Raw genomic sequence first — 27630 nt, 5'->3', positions numbered from 1 at the left:
ATTTGAAATAAAATTAAAACTTTTCATATTTCAGTCTTATATTGTACGTTGTTTGAAATGTGTATATCTCGTACATTTTGATTTGATTGTTATCTTTAGTGTAACCGCGCCCAAAGTCTTAACCGTTTTTAAAAATCGTTTTCGCATTATAAGATCTGATTTACTTATACTTATAAAAAAAAATTGGTCTCGAAATTTCAATATTTAAACTATAATTAAGGTTAAAATTTTTGGGGCGTTACATCTAGAGATGGAGAGGTGAAGGAGGATAGAAGAAAAGATCTAATTTGCTCAAACTCGGGCCTTAGCCCATTCAAAAAATTAAAAAATTGATCTTCTTCAAATTGCTTATGACGAAGTTCTATGGCCTCTCCACTCCACTTTGGTTTGAGCATAACAAGCTCATCCCAAACGGAAGAGAGTTCGGCAAAGTACTCCCTTATAGTCATTTCTCCTTAGAGGAGAGTTAACACCCTCTTTTGGAGATAATACTTATGGGACAAATCCCTAGAGGTGTACATCTTTTCAAGATATTCCCAACGGAAGAGAGATTCATGACTAGATTTTGAAGTTCTTCATTTCCCACTCATGTTTTTGCTATATTCTTCAAAAGATTTCGTTCGTTCATCTCCCTCAAGAATTTTTATTTCTCCTCTTTCAACCAAAGTGATTTTAGGCTCCTGTTCCGGAATCGATCCTTGAACGTAACCCCAAAGCCCTTTTCCTTTAATGTGAGCTTCCATATTTTCGGCCCACGTGCTAATTGGAGCCATTTAGCTTGAAACCAAGAGAAAAATGAGTCCTTTTCACCCATTAGAGAGGAAAGATGGAAGAAGAAATGCGTACCACAACAAGACTTATAAGTCTTTCTTGTTGAAAAACCCTTCTAAAATATTGAATGAAGAGAAGTCTTCATGCCAATTTCGAAAATGTTGAAGGCACGCTTTTCGAGGCACTCAATATTTGTGAAGAACCGCACCACTTTCTTCCTCCAAGTGACCTTGCTCTGATACTATGTGAAAATCTCTCTAAAAAGAGATTTTGTGTATAAACACAATGCTCAAAACACGAAGTGTGCACAAAGGCACAAGGGAGAACTCTCACAAGTGCACAACGTCACGGATACAAATGCTCAAAAGTATAAAAAATATCAACTTCAATATATTGGGTCCCAAGAGGGGCTTTACAAAAAGATAGAAAAACCTAAAGGGGATCACCCCTATTTATAAGAGAATGGATCAATGGGGGGGGCTCCAATGCACATGTTGGAGTCTAACTGTTGGAGGGGGTTCTAACATGTGCATTGAGAGCCCCCTATGTCACATTAAACCAAAATGAAGAAAAAGTAAAAAAGAAAAAAGAGAAAAAATACAACAAAAGAAAAAGGGAAAATGTACAATCATATTCTCAAGTGAGAATATGTGTAAAATCTGTGAAATTACATAAATACCCTTAACAGGTTTGATATATATATATATATATTTATATATATAATTAGATAGATACATATACATATATAGATCTATATATGTATCTTTTTCTCTCTCTCTCTCTCTATATATATATATATATATAAGAGACTACATTTTAACATATATATAATAAATTTTTTATTAAAATAAAATTCATAAAAAAAAAGCTGGCCGAACTCAGAACCGAACCCAAGTTTGGGTTCGTTCCTTGTGCCAATGAGGGGAGGAGAAGGAAGGAAAGAGAGGAGGAGGTGAAGAAAGAAGAAAGAAGAAAGAGAGGAGGAGGCGGTGGAGGGAGGAGGAGAAGTAAGAAGAAAAACAACAAGGAAGAGAAGGAAGAAGAAAAAAGACGAGGAAGGAGGAGGAGAAGGAAGAAGGAGAGAGAGAGAGACCTTTGTCGCCATCGAAAGAGGAGGTCATCGTCGTCGTTGTTGGAAGAGGAGAGGAAGGGAGTCAGCCCCCCCCCCCCCCTTAAATTTTTTTAATGGATGCGGGTTGACCGCACCCACACCCGTGTCGCGTTGATGAGGGTGCGGCAGCTGATTAGGAGAGTCTATGTGACATAGAGGGTATATTTTTGTTGTGATAAAATCATCTCATCTTCCTTTCTATCAATTTCTACTCCAAGAAAATATTTTAACTTCTCAAGACCTTTCATCTTTAATCTTTCTCCCAACACGCCTTTGATTTCTTTAATATGTTCTTCAGAGGGATCTCTTATGTCATTAACATATATAAGGAGAACAATCATGTAACCTTTACCTTTATGAATAAACAATAAATGGTCCCGATGTGATATGTAAAACCCATGTTTTTAAATTTCTAATGAAAAGCTCTCAAACCATGATCAGGACGCATGTTTGAGACCGTAAATTGCTCTCCTTAGTCTACAAATATAATATCTTGGATCATTCTCATTATATCCTAATGGTTGTTTCATATAAGCCTCTTCCTTTAATTCTCCATGTAGGAATGCATTTTTGATATCCAGTTGACTCAAATACCAACCATGGTCAACGATAAGGGATAAAATAACTCTGATTGTCCCCATTTTGACTACGGGACTGAAGGTCTCATGATAATCAAAATCATGCTCTTATGTGAAACCTTTGGCATCAAATCGAATTCTTTATCTTTCTATGCTTCCATCAGGTTTATATTTGATTTTATAAACCCATTTCGACCCAACTACATTCTCGTCTGGAGGTCGTTTCACTATTTTCCAAGTCCTACATTCATGCCGGACATTCATTTCTTCATTTATGGCTTCAACCCACCTTCTACTTTGGGTTGCTTGCGTGTGGGAATAAGGTTTAACTTTTCATTTTCTGCAAGAAATGCTTGATGCTCAATACTGAATTTTTGATAACTAAACTCATTTTTGAACTGTCGAACCCTGCTTGACCTTCTAACTTCAAGCTGAATGTGAGTCATGTGGCGTTCTTCAGTTTGAGGATTTCTATCGTCCTCTGATTGTGAACCAATAGTGCTTCTCCTTTGATAGACACACCCATCTTTACAACTGCCATCCATGATTTGATCATGGTTTCCTGCAATATGCTGAATTTGCTGATTTTCACTTGGCATATCAGCATCCAAATTGCTTTGACAGGTTCACTTGTGATGGCCATAACGTTTTTCTTGGATATTGGATTTTCATGATCTTTGGTTTGTTAACATCTTGAATTTTGTTTCGTGTCCAAGAACCAAATTCCACCTTTCCAAGGTCAAACTATGACTTGAAGTGAAAGTAGGGTTTTCAAGTCCAGACTTTGACTAGGATCCATTTGACTGCTCTACAAAGTGACTTTGCAACCAGGGATTGACCCTATGACGAACTTTCTTTAAAAATTGTCAAAATCCGGGTGTCTACAACTGCATACATTAATCAGATAGCTTGATAGGGCTTTCTACATGTGTTCCAAGAAATCCCCCCCCCCCCCCCCCCCCCCCCTTCTCACAGGGTGTCTTTCATCAACATGTATCCATTCATGGAATTAATTACTGTTATTAAAGTTCTGGAATATTAGCTTTCTTATTACATATAGACTTATTAATGGCTTTTTTGTATTCTGTCTTTTACTTATGATCACATTATTTATGGTGGCCTTTTACCTAATTTAACTCTATTACTCTATTGCAGCAAACAAACACAGCAGACATGTTGGATTTGGCTGTTCAATATATCAAAGCACTTCAGAATGATCTTCAGGTGCGTATATGCATCTTCATTTTATGTGATTCATTATGATAAAATATCTCTTGCAAATGAGTGTGTTAAGATGAATTTGAGGAGCACACCATTGCTTGAACCCATGACTAGTGGACGATGCAAGATTTATCATGCATAAGTCCACACTCAAAGGGCCAATCGGTAGCCGAGTTATGTTGAGAATCAGAATAATCACTTTAGGCCAAAAATTGAGGAAACTTGGTTGTGAGAAGCCTCAGAATTGTAGACCTGGGGAAAGTGGTTCACATCTTACTATGTAGGTTCTATTATCTGTCAAAGAGTGGTACATAATATGACGCTTCTCACTTTGGAGTGTTAAATTGATTCTATGTACAAGATTGAAGTTAGACGAGATCCACTTGACAGATGTCTACTGACTTGTTAGAAAATTTATTTTATTGAGCTTTTTTAGTAGTATATATCTATGAAAAGTGGTACATATTTTAACCTGAATAGAACTGAAGTCCATCATGTCTTGATGGTAGTTGTACAAAATTAGTCTTTGTGAAACTAACATAAAAGTAAAGGAGATTTTAGGAGAAAATTTTGTAACTCTGCAGGTGGCAAGGAACAGTTGTCAAGGCTTGTTAGATTCGTGGCCGGTTTAGGGAATCGTTTCTTTTACAAATATTGAGGCTCTACAGGCCTTGGTTTTCTAATGACTTTGTCAATGTTGTAAAAAACAAATTGTAACATCCATCAGGAAGGTCGAAGATACGGTTTTGTTGTACATTGTATTTAATGACAATAACCATATTCAGACCCATCTGCCATAAGAATTACTTTATCCTTTATCAATAAAGGAACAAAAGGTCAAGACGGTAATAAACCACATAAACATGTAAATAAATCATGAACAATAAGTAGAAAGTATAATAAGTTTTAGGAACTACAATACATAAAATGATGACAAACAAGTTCCGTGTCCCTTACTGATTGCTTTTACAATCACAACGAAAATAAAAATGAAAAAAATGCTTATTCTAGAAAGATTTCCTCTCTCCTGTTTTTTCTTCTGTGTCTGGTCCTACATATTCATTACCGTAAGTTAGAAAGATAGTTCGAACTTTTTGTTTGATTTACATATACGAAAAATAGAAAATTAAGAGTCTTATTTGGTGAAAATGTATTGCCACTTTATTGTGGTTCTTTTGGGTTTTGAAAGAATGATATCAACATAAAATTTGTATTTTTTAAAGACATTTTTATTTGTATCTCAGGGCTAGAGGTCTTATCATTATAGTTATTCACTGGTATTATTTTCATGCATTAGAAATTTTAAAGTAATCATGTGTTTAACGTATGTTTTCGCTTCATGGTATTTGGATTCAGTTAGCAAGAAGTGCACTGAGTTCATAGCTTGAATCTCAGAATCAGTTTGTGCGTAGTGATTTTACTTATTAGGATAGGACTGGAGACTTGACAAGGACTCATGATATCAATTGTTTGACATTCTCTGACTGAAATAACTAAATTGATAATTAATTAATGATGACAGTCCTGTGCTTTGGTTCATACTCCCCCAAAAGTGGATCCTACTCTAATTGCTCCAAATAAATCAAATACATGCATTATGATAAGAAAGCTTCTTATTTCATATATTTTCTTTGTGCTGTAACCATAATTGCTAAAGTGTGCATGCTGAACTTGATGAATGTACAAAACGGTGATATACATAGTATTATTCTAAGCACACTCTTGCTTCATTTTAAGTACAACTTCTTGATGATTGTAGAAACTCACTCCAGAATGTGCCAATTGCACTTGCTCAAGCAAGCCAGAAACAAAGTCATAGTAGGAACAGCATGAAAAAGTAAATTCAAGCTCAGTTTCTTACTGCTGTAGACAACAAGGTTGAAGTTGGATGAGGTGAAGATTGTCACGGGCATGAGACATGGATTTGAAGCATTGGTAATTGACTTCGCATGTGTGCATACATGGATCTGATCTTGCTTCCTGATTCTGAAGGTCTAAGAATTTTGGCTCCCACAACAAATTATTGGTCATGTGCTCCCACAAATGCATCCCTGCACAAAGCAGGTCTTGTTTTAGAAAATTCTTTTATTTCACTAATTACCATATCTATTTTGAGACTTCAGTAATGATCTTATCATCGAGTTGTAAGTGGGTTCTGCTTGATGGTCATTGTGAAACAAACTTGCTCTTGTCCAATCTGGATAAGTAGGTAGAAGCCATTTATTTTGGAGTTGGTTCAAAAGTTCCCTTTTGTTTTTCATCGTTGTACCTGTGTGTGTGTGTAGAGAGAGAGAGAGAGAGAGAGAGAGAGAGAGAGAGAGAGAGAGAGAGCAAATGGAGTTTGGAGAGAGAGAGAGAGAGAGAGAGAGAGAGAGAGAGAGAGAGAGCAAATGGAGTTTGGATAATGAACCTTGATAGTTAGGGCGCCATGTAGTACTTGTTTCTTTTCCTGCATGTACTTGAAGTTTGTTTCATCTTTTCATCTTATATATATATATATGTATATATATATATATATATATATATATATATATATATACATATATATATATATATGGAAAGAGATCGGGGATGGTCCTACCCCTTTTTTCATTAAGACCCGTTAGGACCTAAAAATCATACTTTCAAGTATTTTTTGCTCAATTTGTACCATTGGATGTGCTTATTATTGTTTACTCATTAGAACATGTATTTGATTAAGATTTTTTATGTTCATATGTGTATTAAAGAAGTAAAAAAAAACAATGGTTGATAATACTAAAATTTAATGATAAAACATTTCATTTTTACATCAAATCAATTGAAAGAAAACTTGTTTCTTAGTAAAATAAGTAATGATAAACACATCTAATGGTTCATATCAAGCAAAAAATACTTGAAAGTATGAGTTTTAGGTCCTAACAAAAAGTAGGACCATTAGCCTTTCCACACACACACGCACATATATATATATATATATATATATATATATATATATATATATATAGAGAGAGAGAGAGAGAGAGAGAGAGAGAGAGAGAGAGAGAGAGAGAGGTCCCTTATCAATTTCTAGCCTGACCGTGCCTTCCCATTTCAGTCATTGGATCTGATTTAGATCCAATAGCTGGAAAATGGGTATTTAGGGTATGTTTGATGGCTTGTCCAAGGTTGGACGAAATGAACAAAAAGAACAGAACAGTTAGTTTGGTAACAACTGTTCCAAGTCCAATGTTTGTTTGGACCATACTCAAATGCTATGTTCAAAATGTTAGTTGTTTGATGACGATGTGCAGACCACTTGGGACAGTCATGGATAATGGATCAAGTTACTTCGTTTTGGATCGTACGCCATTTTACATGTTTTAACAAGTTTACTGTTTTAACAAGTTTATTATGTTTTTTTGTCTGGATATGGATTCAATTACGAAATTATATCTAAAATCATGAATTTTTGCACTAAATATGGATTTATGAACCGTAAGAAACATAAATACTTTTGTGCAAAAATTTCAATGACTTACTGTTTTTTTATGTGAAGATTGTTCATCATCATATTTAGTTGATGATATGGTCCACTCATATCAACTTACCCTAATATTCTTATATAGGAAAATAACATAGTTTACCAAAAAAACAAAGCATAGCAGCATATTGCTATTCTGATGATGAATTGTGGCGTGACAATGTTTTGTTGTATCTATTCTTTATATACATTCTTACTGTAAAACCCATAAAAATTCGATAATTATCAAAATAAATAAAGAGCAAAAATTCTTCAGAATAAATACAGTGACGTGATATAGGGTCGATTCAAATGGATCTTAAATCCATTCAAGATCAAATGGATTCAGTATTTGGATTTGGATACTATGAATGAATTCAGATCTTGGATGAATCTAAAATCCAATTAGAATCTAATTGGATCTTAATGGATCCAAATATGGTCGAAGAGCAATCAAGATTCAAAAATCTGGTCAGAAGGTTTAGAAGATCAAAAATATAATTTTTATCCAACTCGTAGTTGAGATTCGTCGAAAACCAATTCGTATATAAAAAAATTAAACAAGGCCAATATTGCAACAAATGGTGTTGTGATGTTGTGATAGGATGCACAGTTGTGTTGAGCCACAACCCTGGTTCATAACCCCCATCCACGGAAAAATTTGATGAAAACATACATGATAGGGACTTGGATGAATTTTCATAAGAAGATAAAAAAATTTTAGTTGCAAGAAGGAGCAACTAAAGAGGAGTTGGCGCAGTGGTCAGGACGATAGACTCATAAGGTAGAGGTCACAGGTTTAAATCCCTTGAGTGCCAGAACATTTTTGCTAAAGAAAACATTTGATTAATAAAAGCCATTTCACCATAACGAGGTTAAATACAATTTGGTTGCAAGGATTTACAATGAAACAAACTATAGCACACTGGTGGGGCTCGTTACCCCTTAGGGAAGAGAACCCATGTTTAAATCCCCTTGTGCGCCGGATTCTTTTTAAAAAACAAGTCAATTCATTTTTTTGAAATTTTTTATTTGAAATTCGAAATGGAAGTTAATGTAAACATTAATGGGGAGTGGGCGATTTTAAATAGGAAGGAGGCTGAACGGTTGGACCATAGTGGAAGCCCAACTGTCCACTTTGGAAAGAACACCCCCTTCCACATGTTTGAAATGGAAATGTGGTGTTTCAAGAAAATTTTAAGAGGGTGAAAGTTACAAAGCCACAATAATGAGGTGAGTTATTGAAAAAAAAAAACGGAAACCATAAGGGGTTTACAAAAAACGAGTCTCAAGAAGACTCTTTTCTTTTCTCTCCCAATGTTCCCTTGTTAACCGAGTTGCAGCCTTCTCCTTCACATTTTTTCTCCACCTCTATTACTTCCGGCGAGAAGTTTGCACGAGCTCATTCAACGCACGAACCACCATTGATTCCGGTGAGGTGTTAGTGCGGAAAGACCAGACGTCCACCAGGAAACGAATCATTCATCTTCGGATTCGTGTCTTCAACAAGGTAAGGGTATCATTTCCTGTGTATGTGTGTAGTGCCATGGGGAACATATATGGGTATGGCTATTCAAGTATATGTATTTCAATGCATATACTTAATCCAGGCAGCCATGAAAAAAAAATGTAAATCTTTATACGTACATGATAGAGGAAACAACAAATTTACACATATGGTTAAATCTGTGTAATAGCATGAATCTTGACATATTTCGTTTTTGTCATTCTAGCAATCTAGATAACGTCTCTGTGCAGTTTGGTTGTTTGGACTGTGCACATGAACACCTTAAAGATTTTCCCATGGTAGAATATATATACTAGAGTGAAGACACACCCATTTCCAAACATACTATATGCTTGACGGTCCTTGAGATAGTCTAGTCCACATACAGATTCTTTGTCTTTTCTTATATGTAATTTATGCAGTTGAATAATTTTTGTAGTTGTAGATATTTTTAAATGTATTTTTAAAGTATAAAAAATTGAGGCTTACGCTTTATGCCTCGCTTCAGTTTTTGTGGAGCGCTAGGCTAGGCCTCAACACTTTTCACAACATTGTTCCACAATGATATTAACATGGAAACAAAATGTTGAAGACTTGGCATAGCTGGAATGAATTTTGTAAAGGATGGAGGGGGTCTTAAGTCTTAACTATTGTTTAGAACCTGGCAAGTAAAGCCAAATCAGCACTAGACCTGGACATCCCAACAGGTCAATGGGATTACACACACGTGTGTGTGTGTATATATATAGAGAGAGGGAGTACATTTGGTATATCAATAGCACCATAGTTCTAAAAAATTTGGGCTTAAGTTGACTTTGCAGTTGTACTTGTCATTGCAACGCACACACACATGCAAACAGGCACACATATGTACTACATTTTGTATATTGATAGCACCATATTGTCTAGCAGGAAGTCATAGTTCCAACTATTATTTGCTTAAGTTGACCCTGCATATGTATTTGTCATTTCAGATGGTATTATTTCAAACTTAAATTCAGACTTCTTTAAATTGTAAGCATAAAAAACAACCAAACACACGCAGGCAAACAAGGCCAATAGCAAACAGCAGTATACTGTTATATTCTGTAAGGTTATATCCCAAGTAATGTTAGCTAATAAATATATTCTATATAGTTATAGAAGAGTTATACCATGTAAATATTTTTTTTTGCTAAAAAAATCTCGATTTTTTTCAAGACAAACAGTTTTTGCATACAGATGGTATAACCATAGCGAAGTCATGATGCTCAAAAGTATTGTTGAGCAACAACAATAGCCCCAGAATAAATCAGCTTCTTAATAATGGACTTTATTGTTTTAGAATTGATAGCAATTCTAAGTCTTTGGATCCAGTGTTGGGTATGAATAACTCATGATGTTAAGTGGTCATCCCAACCTGCATTTACTAATTTGGTTCATGAAATCAACAATTTTGAGTCAAGCTCCCCGGAGCCCTGGACAAGAATTTGGCTTCAATGGAGGTGGCTAAACGAGATGAAACCCTTTCTACAGGAAATTTTGATGCCAGCTTGGTAGATTTGCAAAATCAAGATAAGCTAGTGAGTATAAATGAGGTTGATGGATTTAATGCTGATGTGGTGACTTTGGAAGATTCAAGGGTTCCCAAGGTGGATGCTCATGGTTGACTTGGCTTGGGGGCTACTCTTAAGGTGTTAGGAAACCTCAATGGTACATTGAATAACAGTCTTAAGGCTGCCACGTGGGCAGCTCGGATATGGGATTTGGGGCTGCCATCGGGTTTGTGATCCTACCCGTCAACGTATGCCAAGTGGTCTTATGCATGTCCTCGTTTAATTCGATAAGCTACAGAAATATAGAAATACAAATAGTTTTAGCTACCATCTTGTACACATATACACTTTGGCAAAAGTTGCATATTTCACCATTCATTCCCGCACCCCCCCCCAAAAAAAAAAAAAAAAAAACCAATGTTCTTTTCATTTTCTGAGTTTGTGAAATATAAAAAAAATTAACAATTTTACATGATACTTTCCCTTTAAATGATATAAATATTTCATTGAAAGTTCATGACTATGATCATACTCACCTTAGGTCTTAAACTCACTAAGGTAGTTAGACATTGGTTATGGCACACCTCACTGCAGTGCACATGTCTCAATAGTATAATGATTATATGATCTACTTAAGGAGAAAATGTTATGTGTTGATGATTATGGCAAGTGAACAAGATAGCAATGATATATATATATATATATATATATATATATATATATATATATATATATATATATATATATATATATATATATATTCATATTGTCTATAGTTCGATATGTGGCCTGTGTTAAATGCAGATGTTTATTATAATTGCAATCACAAAAACTACAGTGGCATGGTAGTATAAGTTTGAAGGTATGCATACAAAACAGTTGTAGTGCCATATGTACACCTATGATGCTATGTGAATTGCATATAATTGAATCATGACTACATGTTATGATACATTTCTGTGCTAATTGATCTATGTTTGTTCTGCAAATATTTGCCTAATAAAGAGCATTTGTCATGTTATGATCATGTGAAAGCTCAAAACTAAGCTTGCGGTCTTGTGAGACCATTGTAGTACCATACGAGCACTTATGAAAAGTTGTACTTGAGACATGTCTTATGAGTGCATGGTCAGTGGGGTATGAAACGTTCACCCGAGCTCAAAAATAAAACTTTAAAATGCTGAAAGTATAAGTACTCGGTTCAATGTTGAGCCAGAATTCTGAGAAATTATGGTTGTTGTCTATTGGGCATTTGGTAGGTAATGTGCATACACTGAGATCACCTCGAGTGTGGGTTGGGATTTTGGAAATCCCCTGTGGTGCAATGACTTGCACATAAAAATAAACAAGAATGAAAAATATGTACACATAACCTAAATGTGGGATTCTGGGTATACCAGAAAGATGGTATATGTTACCGGTTTCTTGAGATACTAGGTATACCTGAAAACAGTATATGTTATTGGTTTTCCAGGGCTCTGTGTACACCTGAAAGATGGTGTATATTACTGGACCCATGGTCTACCTTGAAGATGGTAGATGGTACAAACTCCGTGGGACATTCTAGTTTTGTGAGAGTTAGGCGTCTCATTCGGTCCCCAATCCACAAAGTTAGGGGGCCAGGACTACCAATGCGTCTTAGGTGGTAGATCCAAGTCTTTTGCAAAAGTACATGGTGCATCCTAATTCTAGTTCTAGCCTCTGAGAGTACTCTCTCGGTCATGAACCATCCCCTTTGGATATTCGTATGGCTAGTCATATAGGTTATAAAATAATAGACCCCTGTGTAGTCTCGGTCCGCTACGATGTCGAATGCCTATGCGTACCCACAGGATAATTAACAAGATGAAACATAAAGTTAGTGCATTAAGAAAAATCTTCAAGTAGTTGCGTACTGCTTGATGTTGCAATTGTTAGAGTAAGCTGTGATTCCTGTGGTGCATGACTCAAATTGGTTTTCCTTTACATGAAAAATGTGATAACTTATAAATGATGTGTTGAACATTGGTGTTTGTGCTTTATGCAAACTTTAAATGAAATACTTTACTTAAGTCAGGTGTACATCCACATTAGTTTCAAAGTTGTTATTACTTATATAAATATGGTTCATGCATATGTTGTATCGTGCTTTGATATTGATGGAATATATCATGAAGTACTTGACTTTAGTGACCTGTATATATATCACTTGTTAAATGGTTATTAGTTCCATCTAAACGTGTTGCACATATACTTGTACACATGACAATGTGCACATTCATATGGATATTATGCTTCTTACTCAGATGTGGTAGTCTGACTCCTTTTTGTTGAGAAACTCTGTTTTGATGTCACATAATATGATAAACTGTCTTATTTGATTTCATATAATATGATAATATGTCTTCTTGAAAAATGTTATATTATGACTGGATATGTTTTGCCATATATCTAACGAGTATTTGATGCAAGGATATCTCACTCAAAAAGGATGGAGACCTCCTGTTCAAGTACAACTATGGTGCAATCATACTCCTTGAAGAAAAAGTTTGATGAGCCATGCATTCCTAAAGACCATCTAAAGAGATCGGCTATCTCAAGTTGAAGATTTTTTATTCTTTAGAGTCATATGTAACAGAACCTTCAGAAGCATGCATATTGCATATTACATACTCATTCATAAAAGCTATTTCATAAAAGTATACGATAGTTTCAAAAAGCTCCTTTTTGAAAACAAATAATTGTACCTTCTTACAACCCTTTATGAAAAATGTATTTTGACATGATTTCAAAATGTAATAATTGTACCTTATATCATATACAAGACAACTTGAAAAGTAATGATTTTAAAAGTAGAAAAAAGACAAAACATGAAATCGGCTACACAAAGAAAAACAAATATAATACTTGTTGAAAAGACTCTAGTTACCTTCTTTAAAGAAATGATTTCAAATATAGAAAAAAGACAAAACATGAAATCGGCTACACAAAGAAAAACAACTATAATACTTGTTGAAAAGACTCTAGTTACCTTCTTTAAAGAAATGATTTCAAATATAGAAAAAAGACAAAACATGAAAAACGGCTACACAAAGAAAAACAAATATAATACTTGATGAAAAGACTCTAGTTACCTTTTTACAAACCCATAGAATGTCGACTTACTTGAAGTAATCATTCTCTTTGTATAGCATTAAATACCTCCTGTAAGAAATCCTTGTTGATATCCTTCTCAAGAATGTCGACTTATTTAAAGTCTTCATTCTCTCTGTAGACATTGAAAAACACATCATAAAGAAAACTCTTGATATGACTATGTACAAATAAATATCTCAAAGCATTTATTGTACTTACACTCATTTAAAGTAAAGAAGTACTTATGTACCATAAATCATTAATTAGGATAAAGACAAAACTACATGACAACCTACAATCCAACGTTCAATATACTATTGTAAGAAATAGACTTTTTACATAAAATATATTACCTAAAATATTACAATGACTATTGTACCCTATATTTTACTTTTATGGAAAGAAGACTTTCTCGAATTTCTCTAAAGATGTTTTTTGAAATGACATAACATTTCACATCTCAAAAAGGCTACGATTTCAAAAAGTAACGACTACTTTTTTAAAGCTATATAAACACACTCAAATAAACTATTCAGACAAGGAATGGATAGGTGAGCTTACAACGAGAAAAATTCCTATTCGATATTTGAAAGAGAGCTTAGAAAAAGAAAGAGAAAAGAAAGAGAAAAAGTCAAGAATAACTCTTTGACAGAGAGTATCTTCTGAGTGAAAAGAACAGAACATTCTGAGAATCCTTCATTCGTGCATTCATATTATTCGGAAGGTTCTATAGGAAGTATTGTAACTTTCTATTATTCACTGTATTCCTTCTTTGTTGAAAGAAGTAGACCTCTGAGAAAAAGGGTGTTGCCCTTCTCTGTTGAGAGAAGAAGACCTCTGTGAAAGAGAGTGTTGTCCTTCTCTGTTGAGAGAAGAAGACCTCTGTGGAAGAGGGTGTGCCCTTTCTCTGTTGAGAGAAGAAGACCTCTGAGGAAAATGGTGTTGTACTATTTATCCGGTGACTCGGATGTTATAGTGGAAAGCTCAAGTGGTTTGCTTGGGGACTGAATGTAGGTCAGGGTTTTGACCGAACTAGTATAAATTATGTGTTTATGTGTTGTGCCTTTACTGCATTATATTTTTAATTTATCGATCTATATACTATTTCACTATTCACCCCCCCTCTAGTGGAATTTCATTTCATATCAGAGCAGGTTTGCTGGTTTCGACATAACAAATCTTTCAGCACATATGGCATCTACCTCTTATGCTCGTGATATTGAAGGTCAACACGCATCTCGTCCTCCTTTTTTCAACGGCTCCAACTATGGATACTGGAAGTGCATAATGACTATATTTCTCAAATCCATAGATTTTGCTGTATGGAAAATTGTTGAGCATCCATACACATCTCCTTCTGCAAGCTATAACTTATGGTCTGATGAAGAAAAGAAAATTGCAAACCTAAATGCAAAGGCTATGAATGCCTTATATTGTGCCATTGATCAGAATGAATTCAATAGAATATCTATATGTGAATCTGCATATGATATTTGACATTCTTTGGAGGTTATTCATGAATGAACCAACAAAGTGAAAGAAGCCAAAATCTCATCTCTTGTCAGGAAATATGAGTTGTTCAAAATGAACAAAGATGAACCCATCACAAAGATGTTCACCAGATTCACCAACATCACCAACGATCTGAAATCTCTAGGTGTAACCCACTCTCAGACAGAAAAGGTGAAGAAAATCTTGAGATCTCTCACAACTGATTGGGAGAAAAAGACTACTGCTATTGAAGAAGCTCAAGATTTGTCCAAACTTACCCTGGACGATTTAATAGGCAATCTTATGGCCTATGAAGTCCACATGAAGGAAAAAAGGGAAGAGGAACAACCTTTAAAGAAAACTCTAGCCTTCCCAGCCCTATCTGAGGATGAGGACTCAGAAAAAGAAACTGAGATTGCGCTACTCACCAGAAAATTCCAGCACTTTATGAGAAGGAACTAGCTTCCAAATAAGCACAAAGAAAGAAAAGACCCAAAGGAAGATTCTATGTGCTACCAGTGTAATAAGCCAGGTCACTTGAGACGTGACTGTCCTCTTCTCAAAAGAAAATCCAAGACTGAGGAACCAAAGAAAAGGTTCTTCAAGAAAAAGGCTCTGCATGCTCAATGGGATGATTCAGAACCATCCACAAGTGAAGAGTCAAATGATGATGAAGCAGAAACCGCCAACATGTGCTTCATGGCAGAAAGCTCTGTAAGTGAATCCCTTGATTTCTCCTTTGAAGAACTTCAAAATGCTTTTCAGGAACTTTTTGAAGAATCAAGGAAAATGATTCTCAAAAATAGACATTTGAAATATGAGAATCTAGAGCTTACTCTGAAAAATGAAAAACTCAGTATTGAAAATTCTGAGTCACAAAAGAAAAATCTTCTTATTACTTCTGAAATCTCTTCTACTGGCTCCAAGACTAAAAATCTGCAAGTAGAAATTTCAGAATTAAAAAGTAAAACTGAGAACCTTATGAAAACGGTTTTCAAGTTTACTAAAGGAAAAGAGAACTTGGATAAACTCCTATCATCTCAAAAAGTGTCTTTTTACAAGAATGGTATTGGCTACTCTCAGTTCAACAAGCCTTCTTGTATGAATCAAAAGACCACTTTTGTGAAAAGTTCTTCTGAACCCAAAAAGGAGTATTATAATTTTAATCTCTTGAACTCCTCTAAGGCTGTAGACAAACCCAAATCTAAATGGATATGAGTTCCAAAGTCTAACAAAAAGGGACCCGACTGGGTACCAAAAAGAAGTTTTACTTAATGTTTTGCAGGCTCCAAACAAGAAGAACAAATGGATACTAGACAGTGGATGTTCAAAACATATGACTGGACATTCAGACCTCTTTGCTGTTCTTCATAAAAAAAAAGGAGGAACCGTCACCTTTGGTGATAACAACAAAGGTTTGATAATTGGTATTGGTAATATTGGCAATATAGATAAACCTCTTATCAAAGATGTTCTCCTGGTTAAAGGCTTAAAACATAACCTTCTAAGTATTAGTCAAATGTGTGACACATGTTATAATGTTAGCTTTAATCATAATGCTTGTCTTATAGCAGACACCAACAAAAATATCATCTTAAAAGGTATAAGAAGAAATAATATATATGAATTATACCTAGAAAACATCACTGAACATTGCCTCATAGCTAATAATGACACTCAACATTTATGGCATATGAGAATGGGTCATGTCAACTCCAAGTACATGTCTAAATTAGCTAAAGATAAGTTAGTACGTGGGTTACCCAAAATATCTTTTAAAAAGGATTATTTTTGTGATGCATGTCAATTAGGAAAACTGTCTAAATCATCTTTCAAATCAAAAAATATCATTTCAAGCAAAAGACCTTTAAAGCTTCTCCACCTGGATCTCTTTGGTCCTTCTAGAGTAGCTAGTCTTAATCACAATAAATACGTTTTTGTCATTGTAGATGACTACTCAAGATTTACTTGGGTAATATTTTTGAAAAACAAAAGTGATACGTTTTGTCAATTTGAAATTTTATGTAAAAAATTACAAAATAAAAAATCTTGTTCTATTGTTAAAATCCGTAGTGACCATGGAGGAGAATTTGAAAATGAACTTTTTGTAACTTGCATGGTATTTCTCATAACTTTGCCTTTCCTAGAGCTGCACCTCAAAATGGTGTAGTAGAAAGAAAGAATAGAACCCTTCAGGAATCTGCTAGAACTATGCTCCAACACAATAATCTTGCTAAATTTTTTTGGGCAGAAGCTGTTAATACTGCATGCTATATAACAAATAGAGTTCTCATTAGACCCTTATTAAATAAAACTCCCTATGAATTATTCTATGACAGGACTCCAAGAATAGACTATTTTAAAGTCTTTGGATGTAAATGCTTTATCCTAAACTCAAAAGATAGCCTAGATAAATTTAATGCTAAATCTATTGAAGGCATATTTTTAGGATATTCAAGTCATAGTAAAGCATACAGAGTTTTCAATAAGAGTTCTAATTCTATTGAAGAATCTATGCATATTAGTTTCTGTGAATCTATTGATCAATCTGTTCATAAGCAAACTAACAATGATGATATTGAAAGTACAAATTTATTTTTTAGATAACATAGCTAAGTCTAATGAAGATGATCATCAAAGAACATTTGTCGATATCAAAGATCATCCTCAAAAGCAGATTTTGGGAGACCTGACAAAGGGGGTTCAGACTAGAGCTCAGCTAGAACGGATTGCAAATATGACATTCATTTCTCAACTTAAACCAAAGAAGATTGATGAAGCCATCATCGATGAGTTCTGGATGCTAGTCATGACTGAAGAACTAAATCAATTCCAAAGGAATGAAGTTTGGGATCTTGTACCAAGACCAAAGGATCATCAGATCATTGGGACAAGATGGATCTTCAGAAACAGGCTAGATGAAACAGGTAATGTTATAAGAAACAAGGTAAGACTAGTAGCTCAAGGATACAACCAGGAGGAAGGTATTGATTTTGATAAAACATTTGCTCCTGTTGCTAGACTTGAATCTATTATGATGTTTTTAGCATATGCAAGCTATATGGATTTTAAACTTTATCAAATGGATGTTAAAAGTGCCTTTTTAAATGGTTTTATAAATGAAGAAGTTTATGTAAAACAACCTCCAGGATTTGAAAATGAACAATATCCAGATCATGTTTTCAAACTAAAACGTGCTTTATATGGATTAAAACAAGCACCTCGTGCTTGGTATGACAGACTCAAAACCTTTTTATTAAAAACTGGTTTTTCTGTAGTCAAAGCAGACTCGACATTATTTGTGAAAATAGTGAATAATCATACCCTAATTGTTCAAATATATGTAGACGATATCATCTTTGGATCTACTAACAACACTCTCTGTGAAGAATTTTCTAAGTCCATGCAGAAGAAATTCGAAATGAGTATGATGGGAGAACTCAACTACTTTCTTGGACTGCATATTAAGCAAACCAAGGATGGAGTTTTCATCAATCAATCCAAGTATGCTCATGAACTTTTAAAGAGGTTCAACATGAACTGAACTGCTTCAAAAACCACTCCTATGAGCGCAACCACTGTTTTGGACAAAGATGAAGATGGTAAGTCTGTTGATACAAAGGTATACCGAGGTATGATAGGATCACTTCTGTATTTAACTGCTAGCCGTCCAGATATTATGTTCAGTGTTTGCTTGTGTGCTAGATTTCAGTCAAATCCAAAAGAATCACATCTTAAAGCTGTAAAAAGAATAATGAGATATTTAAAAGACAGTTGATTTTGGATTATTCTATTCAAAATCCTCTACATTTGATCTAATCTCATACAGCGATGCTGACTTTGCTGGAAGTAAATCTGACAGAAAAAGCACAAGTGGAACATGTCATATGCTAGGGCACTCACTAGTATCATGGTTCAGTAAGAAACAAAACTGTGTATCCTTATCAACTACTGAAGCTGAATATATAGCTGCTAGCCTAGCCTGTACTCAAGTCATCTGGATGAAACAAACCTTAAAAGATTTTGGTCTAAATTTTGAAAATACAACTATTTTTTGTGATAATACTAGTGCTATAAACTTATCTAAGAATCCTATTTTACACTCACGAACTAAGCACATTCAAATAAGACACCACTTCTTAAGAGAACAAGTCTTAAACAACATAATTAAACTCGAATTCATACCCACTAATCAATAGTTAACAGACATATTCACTAAACCATTGAAACATGAAGACTTTACACGAATTAGAAGAGAACTAGGAATATGCAAACTAAGTGACTTATAAATTAATCACACTTATTAAGATTAATACTTCTTATAAGTTATGTTAAAATCTTATTTTATAAGGTTTTCTTCTTATCGATTTTTTTGTGTTAGTCAAACTATGTTTCTATATTCACGTATACTCTAAACTCTTATAAAGACACATTCTTTATGTCTTTCAACTTGTCATCTTTCAAGTACACATCTATAATGACTCATTGTCCTATTTCCTTTCACTCATATCCATAAGAACTAATTATATTAAAGTAAAAGCTATCATGACATTGTTCACATCACTCATCTCATAACATCTTTATTATTTTTGTCCTCTTGTGAAAATCTCTCTTACGATAAGCTAACCGAACTACAACATGATATTGTATTCCTCATATCTTTAATCATTGTTCTCCATTTCTTATATTCAAGTGATATATCCTTTCATGTCTTCCTTTCCTCCTATCGAGACACTTCACTAAAATCTTAATGCCTTTTATGAAAAATTCAAATGATTATCCTTTCTTACCACCTTTTAAGTTGTTATATTTCACGTAAATTTTTACTATATCATCTATTATATCATAGCTTAAGAACAACCGATTATCGTCTTTTCATGCTTTACACATTTTACGAAAAAGTATTATAAAATCCTCTTTTCAAAAACTTGTACTCCACTCTTTTTTATTGTTATTCTCATAAGTACGATTTGTACCACCTTTTTCTTTCCTCTCTCTTTCTCTCTCTCTACATTATACGAAGTGACTTTCCATCCGTGACCATGACTCTCTCATATATTTTATATCTCTCTCCAATCGAGATTCATTAAAACCTTGTCCTTAAGCAAAACTTAATTTCTTGTCTATCATAACTCCACTTTATGTCATACATCTCCTATCTAACATCAAGTGATTGTTGTCCTTTATGACCACTCTCATTTCTCTACATACCCGTATCACCCTTCTTTATATCTATTCACACTCCTTTCACGTATACCAAAATATATACTTCTTAAATAAAAAATTATTGCATCTCACTCATATATCTGTGTTTGTCTTATTCCAAACTCATCCTTCACGCATTTGGAATGCTTTCACATTAAGTAAATTTTTGTAGAAAAAGTTGTTTGTTTTATTAGGCCATTATTTCCCTCACTTTATATCTATTCTTCATGATCTTCACGAAAATCTTTAAAACTCTTGAATCATTCTCTCTCTCAAGTTTAATATGACACTCCATACTCAATTCATGACACTTCTGACTATTCAATAAACTCGCCCATAGTAAATGTGTTATATATATAGAAAAATTATTTTGAAACTATGTCCTTCTTAACATATATACTAATATAATGCACTATCTTCCAAAATTGATTTGATTTATCATTCACAAGCTTCGTATTTTACAACTCACGCATTTCCTCTTTCAGCTAAAATCTAAAAATCCTTCACTTCCAATGTCATTCATTTCTTATCACCATTATTTTTCTCCTTCTATTTATTAGATTGATTATATCTCATTCCCGACGAATATCTCTATTCTCTTACAAACTCTTACTCCTTCCAAGTTTTTTTTCTCTTGCTCGTTCTTCCTAAGCTCTTGCCATGGCTTCCTCCTCAAACAATATAATCACTGCCGCCGATCTAAGGTATCCAGATCTATTTCACCACTACAACTCACTTTGCTCACGTCCAATTCATGAAGGTAAATTGGTTTACTACGAAGACTTCGTATTGTTTGACCTAGAAAGATCTCTCCCCGAACTTAAACACTTACTAGGATTTTCATCCCAAGCTGCCTACTATCCCGAACTCGTCCGACTCTTCTACACAATTTTTTTCTCTGATCATGAGCAAACTACCATCATCACCAAGGTTCGAGGATGCATGATGTTCTTTGATGCTTCCTCATTAGGCAGAATTCTAAACCTTCCTTCCACCGGCATAGACCTAGACAACATAGTACCACTCGACCGCTCGGTACTTCGAAAAATTCTTCTCTGTACCAACTGCACACACCTTCCCTGGCACATGAGGAATCTCCAACCTCATGCTCAACTGCTTGCCCAGATTCTTCTCCACAATATCTATCCCAAGCCTCCACGCACGGGATTAGTGCCAAGAAAAATCTCTCTCCTCCTCTACGCAATTTTTTGTTCTACTCAGATAAACTGGTCCAACATTTTTTTCGCCCTTTTTATTCGCTATAAAAAATTCCAGCCTCTTCTTTTCGGGTGTTTTATAACTCCCATTTTAAAATACTTCAAAGTACCCCTTCAAAATGAAGTTATCCTCTATCCCTCTCAGATCCTCAATGCTACTTCCTTCAATCTAAGGTCCCAGCACCCTCCCGGCTCTGATGAAGAAGATCCAACATCCAACTTTGATTACTTCTCTGCAATCATGGATGTCCAGCGTTCTCAGGATCGCATACTTCAAAATCAAGCCTCGTTGCAGCAGACTCTACAGACTCTCCAGCAGGATCAAGCCGCCCGTTCACTTCAATCCACTCCACCATCGGAGTAAACTCATTTGTTTTTGGACTGTAATAACTTATTTCTTTTGGACTGTAATAACTTATTTCTTTTGGACTGTAATAACTTTTTTTTTGGGTCTCTAATAACTCTACTTACTCTGATCCCTTCCTTTTTGTCCATGACAAAGGGGGAGAAAACCTGTCTTCATTATTGGAGAAAAATACTCGTATTTAACATTTTTCAATATTTTTATGATAAGTATTATTTCTATGCATAATGTCTTTTTGACAGGGGGAGCATATTTTGTCATCATCAAAAAGGGAGAGAATGTTGAGAAACTCTGTTTTGATATCACATAATATGATACACTGTCTTATTTGATTTTATATAATATGATAATATGTCTTCTTGAAAAATGTTATATTATGACTGGATATGTTTTGCCATATATCTAACGAATATTTGATGCAAGGATATCCCACTCAAAAAGGACGGAGACCTCCTGTTCAAGTACAACTATGGTGCAATCATACTCCTTGAAGAAAAATCTTGATGAACCATGCATTCCTAAAGACCATCTAAAGAGATCGGCTACCTCAAGCTGAAGATTTTTTCTTCTTTAGAGTCATATGTAACAGAACCTTCAGAAGCATGCATAATGCATATTACATACTCATTCATAAAAGCTATTTCATAAAAGTATACGATAGTTTCAAAAAGCTCCTTTTTGAAAACAAATAATTGTACCTTCTTACAACCCTTTATGAAAAAGGTATTTTGACATGATTTCAAAATGTAATAATTGTACCTTATATCATATACAAGACAACTTGAAAAGTAATGATTTTAAAAGTAGGAAAAAGACAAAACATGAAATCGGCTACACAAAGAAAAACAAATATAATACTTGTTGAAAAGACTCTAGTTACCTTCTTTAAAGAAATGATTTCAAATATAGGAAAAAGATAAAACATGAAATCGGCTACACAAAGAAAAACAAATATAATACTTGTTGAAAAGACTCTAGTTACCTTCTTTAAAGAAATGATTTCAAATATAGAAAAAAGACAAAACATGAAAAACGGCTACACAAAGAAAAACAAATATAATACTTGATGAAAAGACTCTAGTTACCTTTTTACAAACCCATAGAATGTCGACTTACTTGAAGTCATCATTCTCTTTGTATAGCATTAAATACCTCCTGTAAGAAATTCTTGTTGATATCCTTCTCAAGAATGTCGACTTGTTTAAAGTCTTCATTCTCTTTGTAGACATTGAAAAACACATCATAAAGAAAACTCTTGATATGACTATGTACAAATAAATATCTCAAAGCATTTATTGTACTTACACTCATTTAAAGTAAAGAAGTACTTATGTACCATAAATCATTAATTAGGATAAAGACAAAACTACATGACAGCCTACAATCCAACGTTCAATGTACTATTGTAAGAAATAGACTTTTTACATAAAATATATATTACCTAAAATATTACAATGACTATTGTACCCTATATTTTACTTTTATGGAAAAAAGACTTTCTCAAATTTCTCTAAAGATGTTTTTTGAAATGACATAACATTTCACATCTCAAAAAGGCTACGATTTCAAAAAGTAACGACTACTTTTTTAAAGCTATATAAACACACTCAAATAAACTATTCAGACAAGGAATGGACATGTGAGCTTACAACGAGAAAAATTCCTATTCGATATTTGAAAGAGAGCCTAGAAAAAGAAAGAGAAAAGAAAGAGAAAAAGTCAAGAATAACTCTTTGACAGAGAGTATCTTCTGAGTGAAAAGAACAGAACATTCTGAGAATCCTTCATTCGTGCATTCATATTATTCTGAAGGTTCTATAGGAAGTATTGTAACTTTCTATTATTCACTGTATTCCTTCTTTGTTGAAAGAAGTAGACCTCTGAGAAAAAGGGTGTTGCCCTTCTCTGTTGAGAGAAGAAGACATCTGTGAAAGAGGGTGTTGTCATTCTCTGTTGAGAGAAGAAGACCTCTATGGAAGAGAGTGTGCCTCTTCTCTGTTGAGAGAAGAAGACCTCTGAGGAAGAGGGTGTTGTACTATTTATCCGGTGACTCATATGTTATAGTGGAAAGCTCAAGTGGTTTGCTTGGAGACTGGATGTAGGTCAGGGTTTTGACCGAACCAGTATAAATTCTGTGTTTATGTGTTGTGCCTTTACTGCATTATATTTTTAATTTATCGATCTATATACTATTTCACTATTCACCCCCCCTCTAGTGGAATTTCACTTCTGAATTAATATTTTCAGGATACTGTATCATGAGTAATTAGGGTCGTCGCTGCAGACAATGCCATGTGACCATATCTTCTTTGGATGTCTTGAGGGATTTTGACTTGTAATAAATCATTAAGTTGTAATTGATAACTTGTAGTATTTCAATGCAAGAGTTTATTTTACTTAATGCCTTGAGTCTGTACTATTACTTGTAACCCGCCTAAATAAATTGACTAAGGATTTAATAAAGCTTTTTCGTTGTTGTTTAAAAAAAAAATTTTATTCCAAAATTTTCAAGTTAATTATTTGGGGCATTACACTTACCATCAGCAGTAGACAAGAGAATGGAGATGAAGATGAAAGAAAGGTTGGGTTAATGAAATAAAAGAGAAAGAATGATAAGATCACATAAATACAAAAACTTTGATGAAGAAATCTATGTTGACATGCACATCATCAACTTTGATAAAGAAATCAACATCACACTTTGCGACTGTTGTTGAAAAGTATTAAATTTTATAATTTAAATAACAATCTCAAAAATTAAGGAAAAGAAAATAGGAGAAAGGGGTCTTCTATTTTTTCCCTGTTTACTGGCATGTAATGGATGAAAGTTTCATTTAAGGAAATGAAAACACGAGGAAGGGATCTTCCATTTTCCCCATGTTTCTTGCCACGAAATCTCTGTAAGCTTTAGTGTCAAAAGACCTACAACTCCAAGCAACCACATTGCTCGAATGGATCACTTTCTTGGCTTTGAGCTTAAGGATTTTCTGCGGATGACCAATGATCTTGTAAGTTTTATCACTGATGTGAAATTGGAACATTGAGCTAACTGTTACTTTCCAGCAAAAAGATATGAGTGATTAATATCTAATATAGCAAAGAGCTTTAATTCATGGATTCTTTTCATACATGACAAACCCTTAATTTCTCTTATTGAGCAACTTTGTCTCATGTTGATGAAATATTTTAAGAAAATAAAGAATATCAAGCAGAAAATATCCGATGTTGTGGTGCCTGAGGTAAAATAAAAAATAGCGATACTAAAGAGGAAGATACAATAAGTACGTGTGCAAATAGGCATTGACACCAATGTAAATATGAAGCCTGCAACAAATCTCACGATTACATAATTGATCTTGAGAATCAATTATGCTCTTGTGAAGAGTGACATGTCAGAGGAAGATACAATAACTACGTGTGCAAATAAGCATTGACACCAATGTAAATATGAATCCTGCAACAAATCTCACGATTACGGTATTGATCTTGAGAATCAGTTATGCTCTTGTGAAGAGTGACATGTCAATGGGATTTCATGCAAATATGCATCACATGCATTTTATATGAGCGCAAGCTACCAAAGGATTTGTATGACAAGTTCTTCACAGTTGAATCATATTGAGTTGCATATCATATATCAATTCTTTTCTTTAACGCCCTAATCTTTTAAACCAAAATTTTAAGATTTTTTTTTTCTTTTTCAAATCTCTTTACATGATTTTCAAGAAAACAATGAAAACTTTTTTTTAAACATGGTTCAAGCCTTGGACGAGTTACAATTTTCAACACACATATAAGACTATAAATAATTGAATTAAACCATCATTTGCATTTAAATAAATCAAATACTAGTCTCACAAAAATTAGAGTTTACAAGACTTAATGAAATAATAATCAAATAATAAAATATATCAAGTCCTCTCATCAACCTAAAATAAGTGTGACTCTCTTGGCACCACCCCGAGCCTCCTATCATTATCCTTTAGCTTACTCATTACCTAAAATATTACAAGTAGGAGCATTAAGCATAACCCCCAATAGAAAATACCATACATCTTAGGTATGAAAATAATACAAATACATAAAGCATACATATTTCTCAATAAAGACAAATCATAGCATGTTATAACATATAAACACAACAAGGATCATGATCACAACAATGATAATTAAGCACACAGGATTTCATAATAATTCATTTTTACCCTCAAGTAATGAATGTGCATTATATTATTAGTAATTAAGATCACAGTAAAACAAAATCATATATGCCAACATATGCATGAACTTGAAAACATGCATGATATGCATAGAGATTTATGCCAATATTTAATAAAACATTTAAACACTTGTGAATTTAAATCTAATGCATTATTTCTCTTTTTTATCCTATAAGGGTATACACACAAGCTCCTACTCCAAGTCAGTAATCAGATGAAGGTTTATTATGCTATATATTTTAATTACCCTATTCATTTGAAGAGTAAAAAAAACATCAACTAAAGCGGTCTATGACCGAGAGCGACTTAACAATGGTCAAGAAATTTGATTTCTACTCTGCAGATCCTGACTACTTACCTAGGATGAATTGAAAGTCGTAGCCCTCCACACCGATGGCTGAGGGTCAAAGAGGTGTCTATGCTCTCGAAAACATAATTGTCAGTCTACATGTATACCTCCTACCCTCTCCAAAGTAGGCCTCTAGTTCAAAAAAGCTATTAGGTATTATGACATTGGGCTCAACTACAACACTAGGTGCACTCAACACCAGGCTCAACATCCTCAAGCTCCACTCTAGGTAGCTCATACCATTGCCTCATAAGGCATGAACCCACACTCCTTCAACTCATTGAGGTGCACTAAAGATAACCCATTTAATCCACTCAAGGTACATACTCAACTTTGAGGAGCACCCAAGAGTATCTCAAGGTACGTACTCCACTTTAAGGAGCACCCAAGAGTATCTCAAGGTACACACTCAACTTTAAGGAGGACCCAAGAGTTAAGCTTAAGTGTGTGTATGAGCATGTTTATTATAACTTAACTAGGTTCTCACTAGCACCCCTGGTTTCACTGAACCCGGCTCACCTTCGAGCTCTATGTATGCATGCCTTACATGACTTACTATTCACATGCCACATACCATACTACATGATGCATGAGACTCATTTTAATTTAGCATAAACTATACTATATGACCTAATCATCATGAATAAATAATCAACATGCTTGCATACATCATATTCATGAAACATCCCACATTAAATTATACATTATTAACATCTCATATCACAAGCAAGCTATGATTTTAACAAAACAAGTTCACAAATCCAAGATATTGTCCAAAACCAATAACTGCATAATTCAAAATTTTTATGTTGTTCATGAATCTGTTAGACCATCATTTTGAACAAATATGAACCCACAAAAATTCATAGTCATACCAGAAGGTATTAGCTCTCAAATCCAAGTGATAGCTCATAGAAAAATAATTTTGTTTGCTCGTAGAAATTTATAGACCAATGACTATTTTTTTGTTTTGTCAAAATCTGCCAGAAATTTACTTTATAAAGAAGCAATCACTAGACCCGATCTGAGAGAGATATCGTTCGCCTGAATTTTTGGTGTTATATATACTTGTTAACTTTTAAAAGCATCTAACTTTACCGAAAAACTCTATTATATGAATTTTCAATATTTTTTGGAACGAACCCTGTCTGAGACAATTCTAGATACATATTTTATATAGAATCTTGAATTTCAAACGACTTGTATGAGACTCCAACATTCATAGAGAATGAAGATTATTTTATTTTATTTTTTCAGACTAATTCATACAATAACCATCACATATCAAAAAATCAACCATAAACAGTAAACCTTTGATTTATTAGATTTTTTGCAAAATCGACTATCAAAAATCGCTCTGCACATCGGACATGATTTCTATCTTGGGTGGCAGCAGTTACAACCCTCACTTTCGTACCACCATTGAGGCCCGATTTTTTTCTAAGACACCTCCCAGATGTCTGAAA

General features: G+C 34.1%; 1 protein-coding gene across 3 annotated transcripts in view; it reads left to right on the top strand.

Annotated features, from left to right (window-relative positions):
- The window catches only part of LOC149811726 (transcription factor bHLH129-like), a 59249-nt gene extending 53142 nt beyond the window's left edge, over window positions 1-6107 (top strand). For 2 of the 3 annotated variants that reach the window (XR_016428627.1, XR_016428628.1), the window contains 3 exons: window positions 3616-3684; window positions 5441-5962; window positions 6051-6107. Coding sequence is in view for 1 of the 3 variants with exons in the window: in XM_089993974.1 (XP_089850100.1) it covers window positions 3616-3684; window positions 5441-5500 (129 nt within the window). In the remaining 2 variants the exon portion in view is untranslated. Of the gene's footprint in view, window positions 1-3615; window positions 3685-5440 lie in introns of all 3 variants that reach the window. The other variant, XM_089993974.1, reaches the window with a different exon arrangement.
- Window positions 6108-27630: the final 21523 nt, after the last annotated feature.

Source organism: Nuphar pumila, chromosome 17, assembly GCF_984573655.1.
Source record: "Nuphar pumila chromosome 17, dmNupPumi1.hap1.1, whole genome shotgun sequence".
Taxonomy (NCBI): Eukaryota; Viridiplantae; Streptophyta; class Magnoliopsida; order Nymphaeales; family Nymphaeaceae; genus Nuphar; species Nuphar pumila.
The sequence above is the reverse complement of the archived record's forward strand: the minus strand, read 5'-3'. Positions and strand labels throughout refer to the sequence as shown.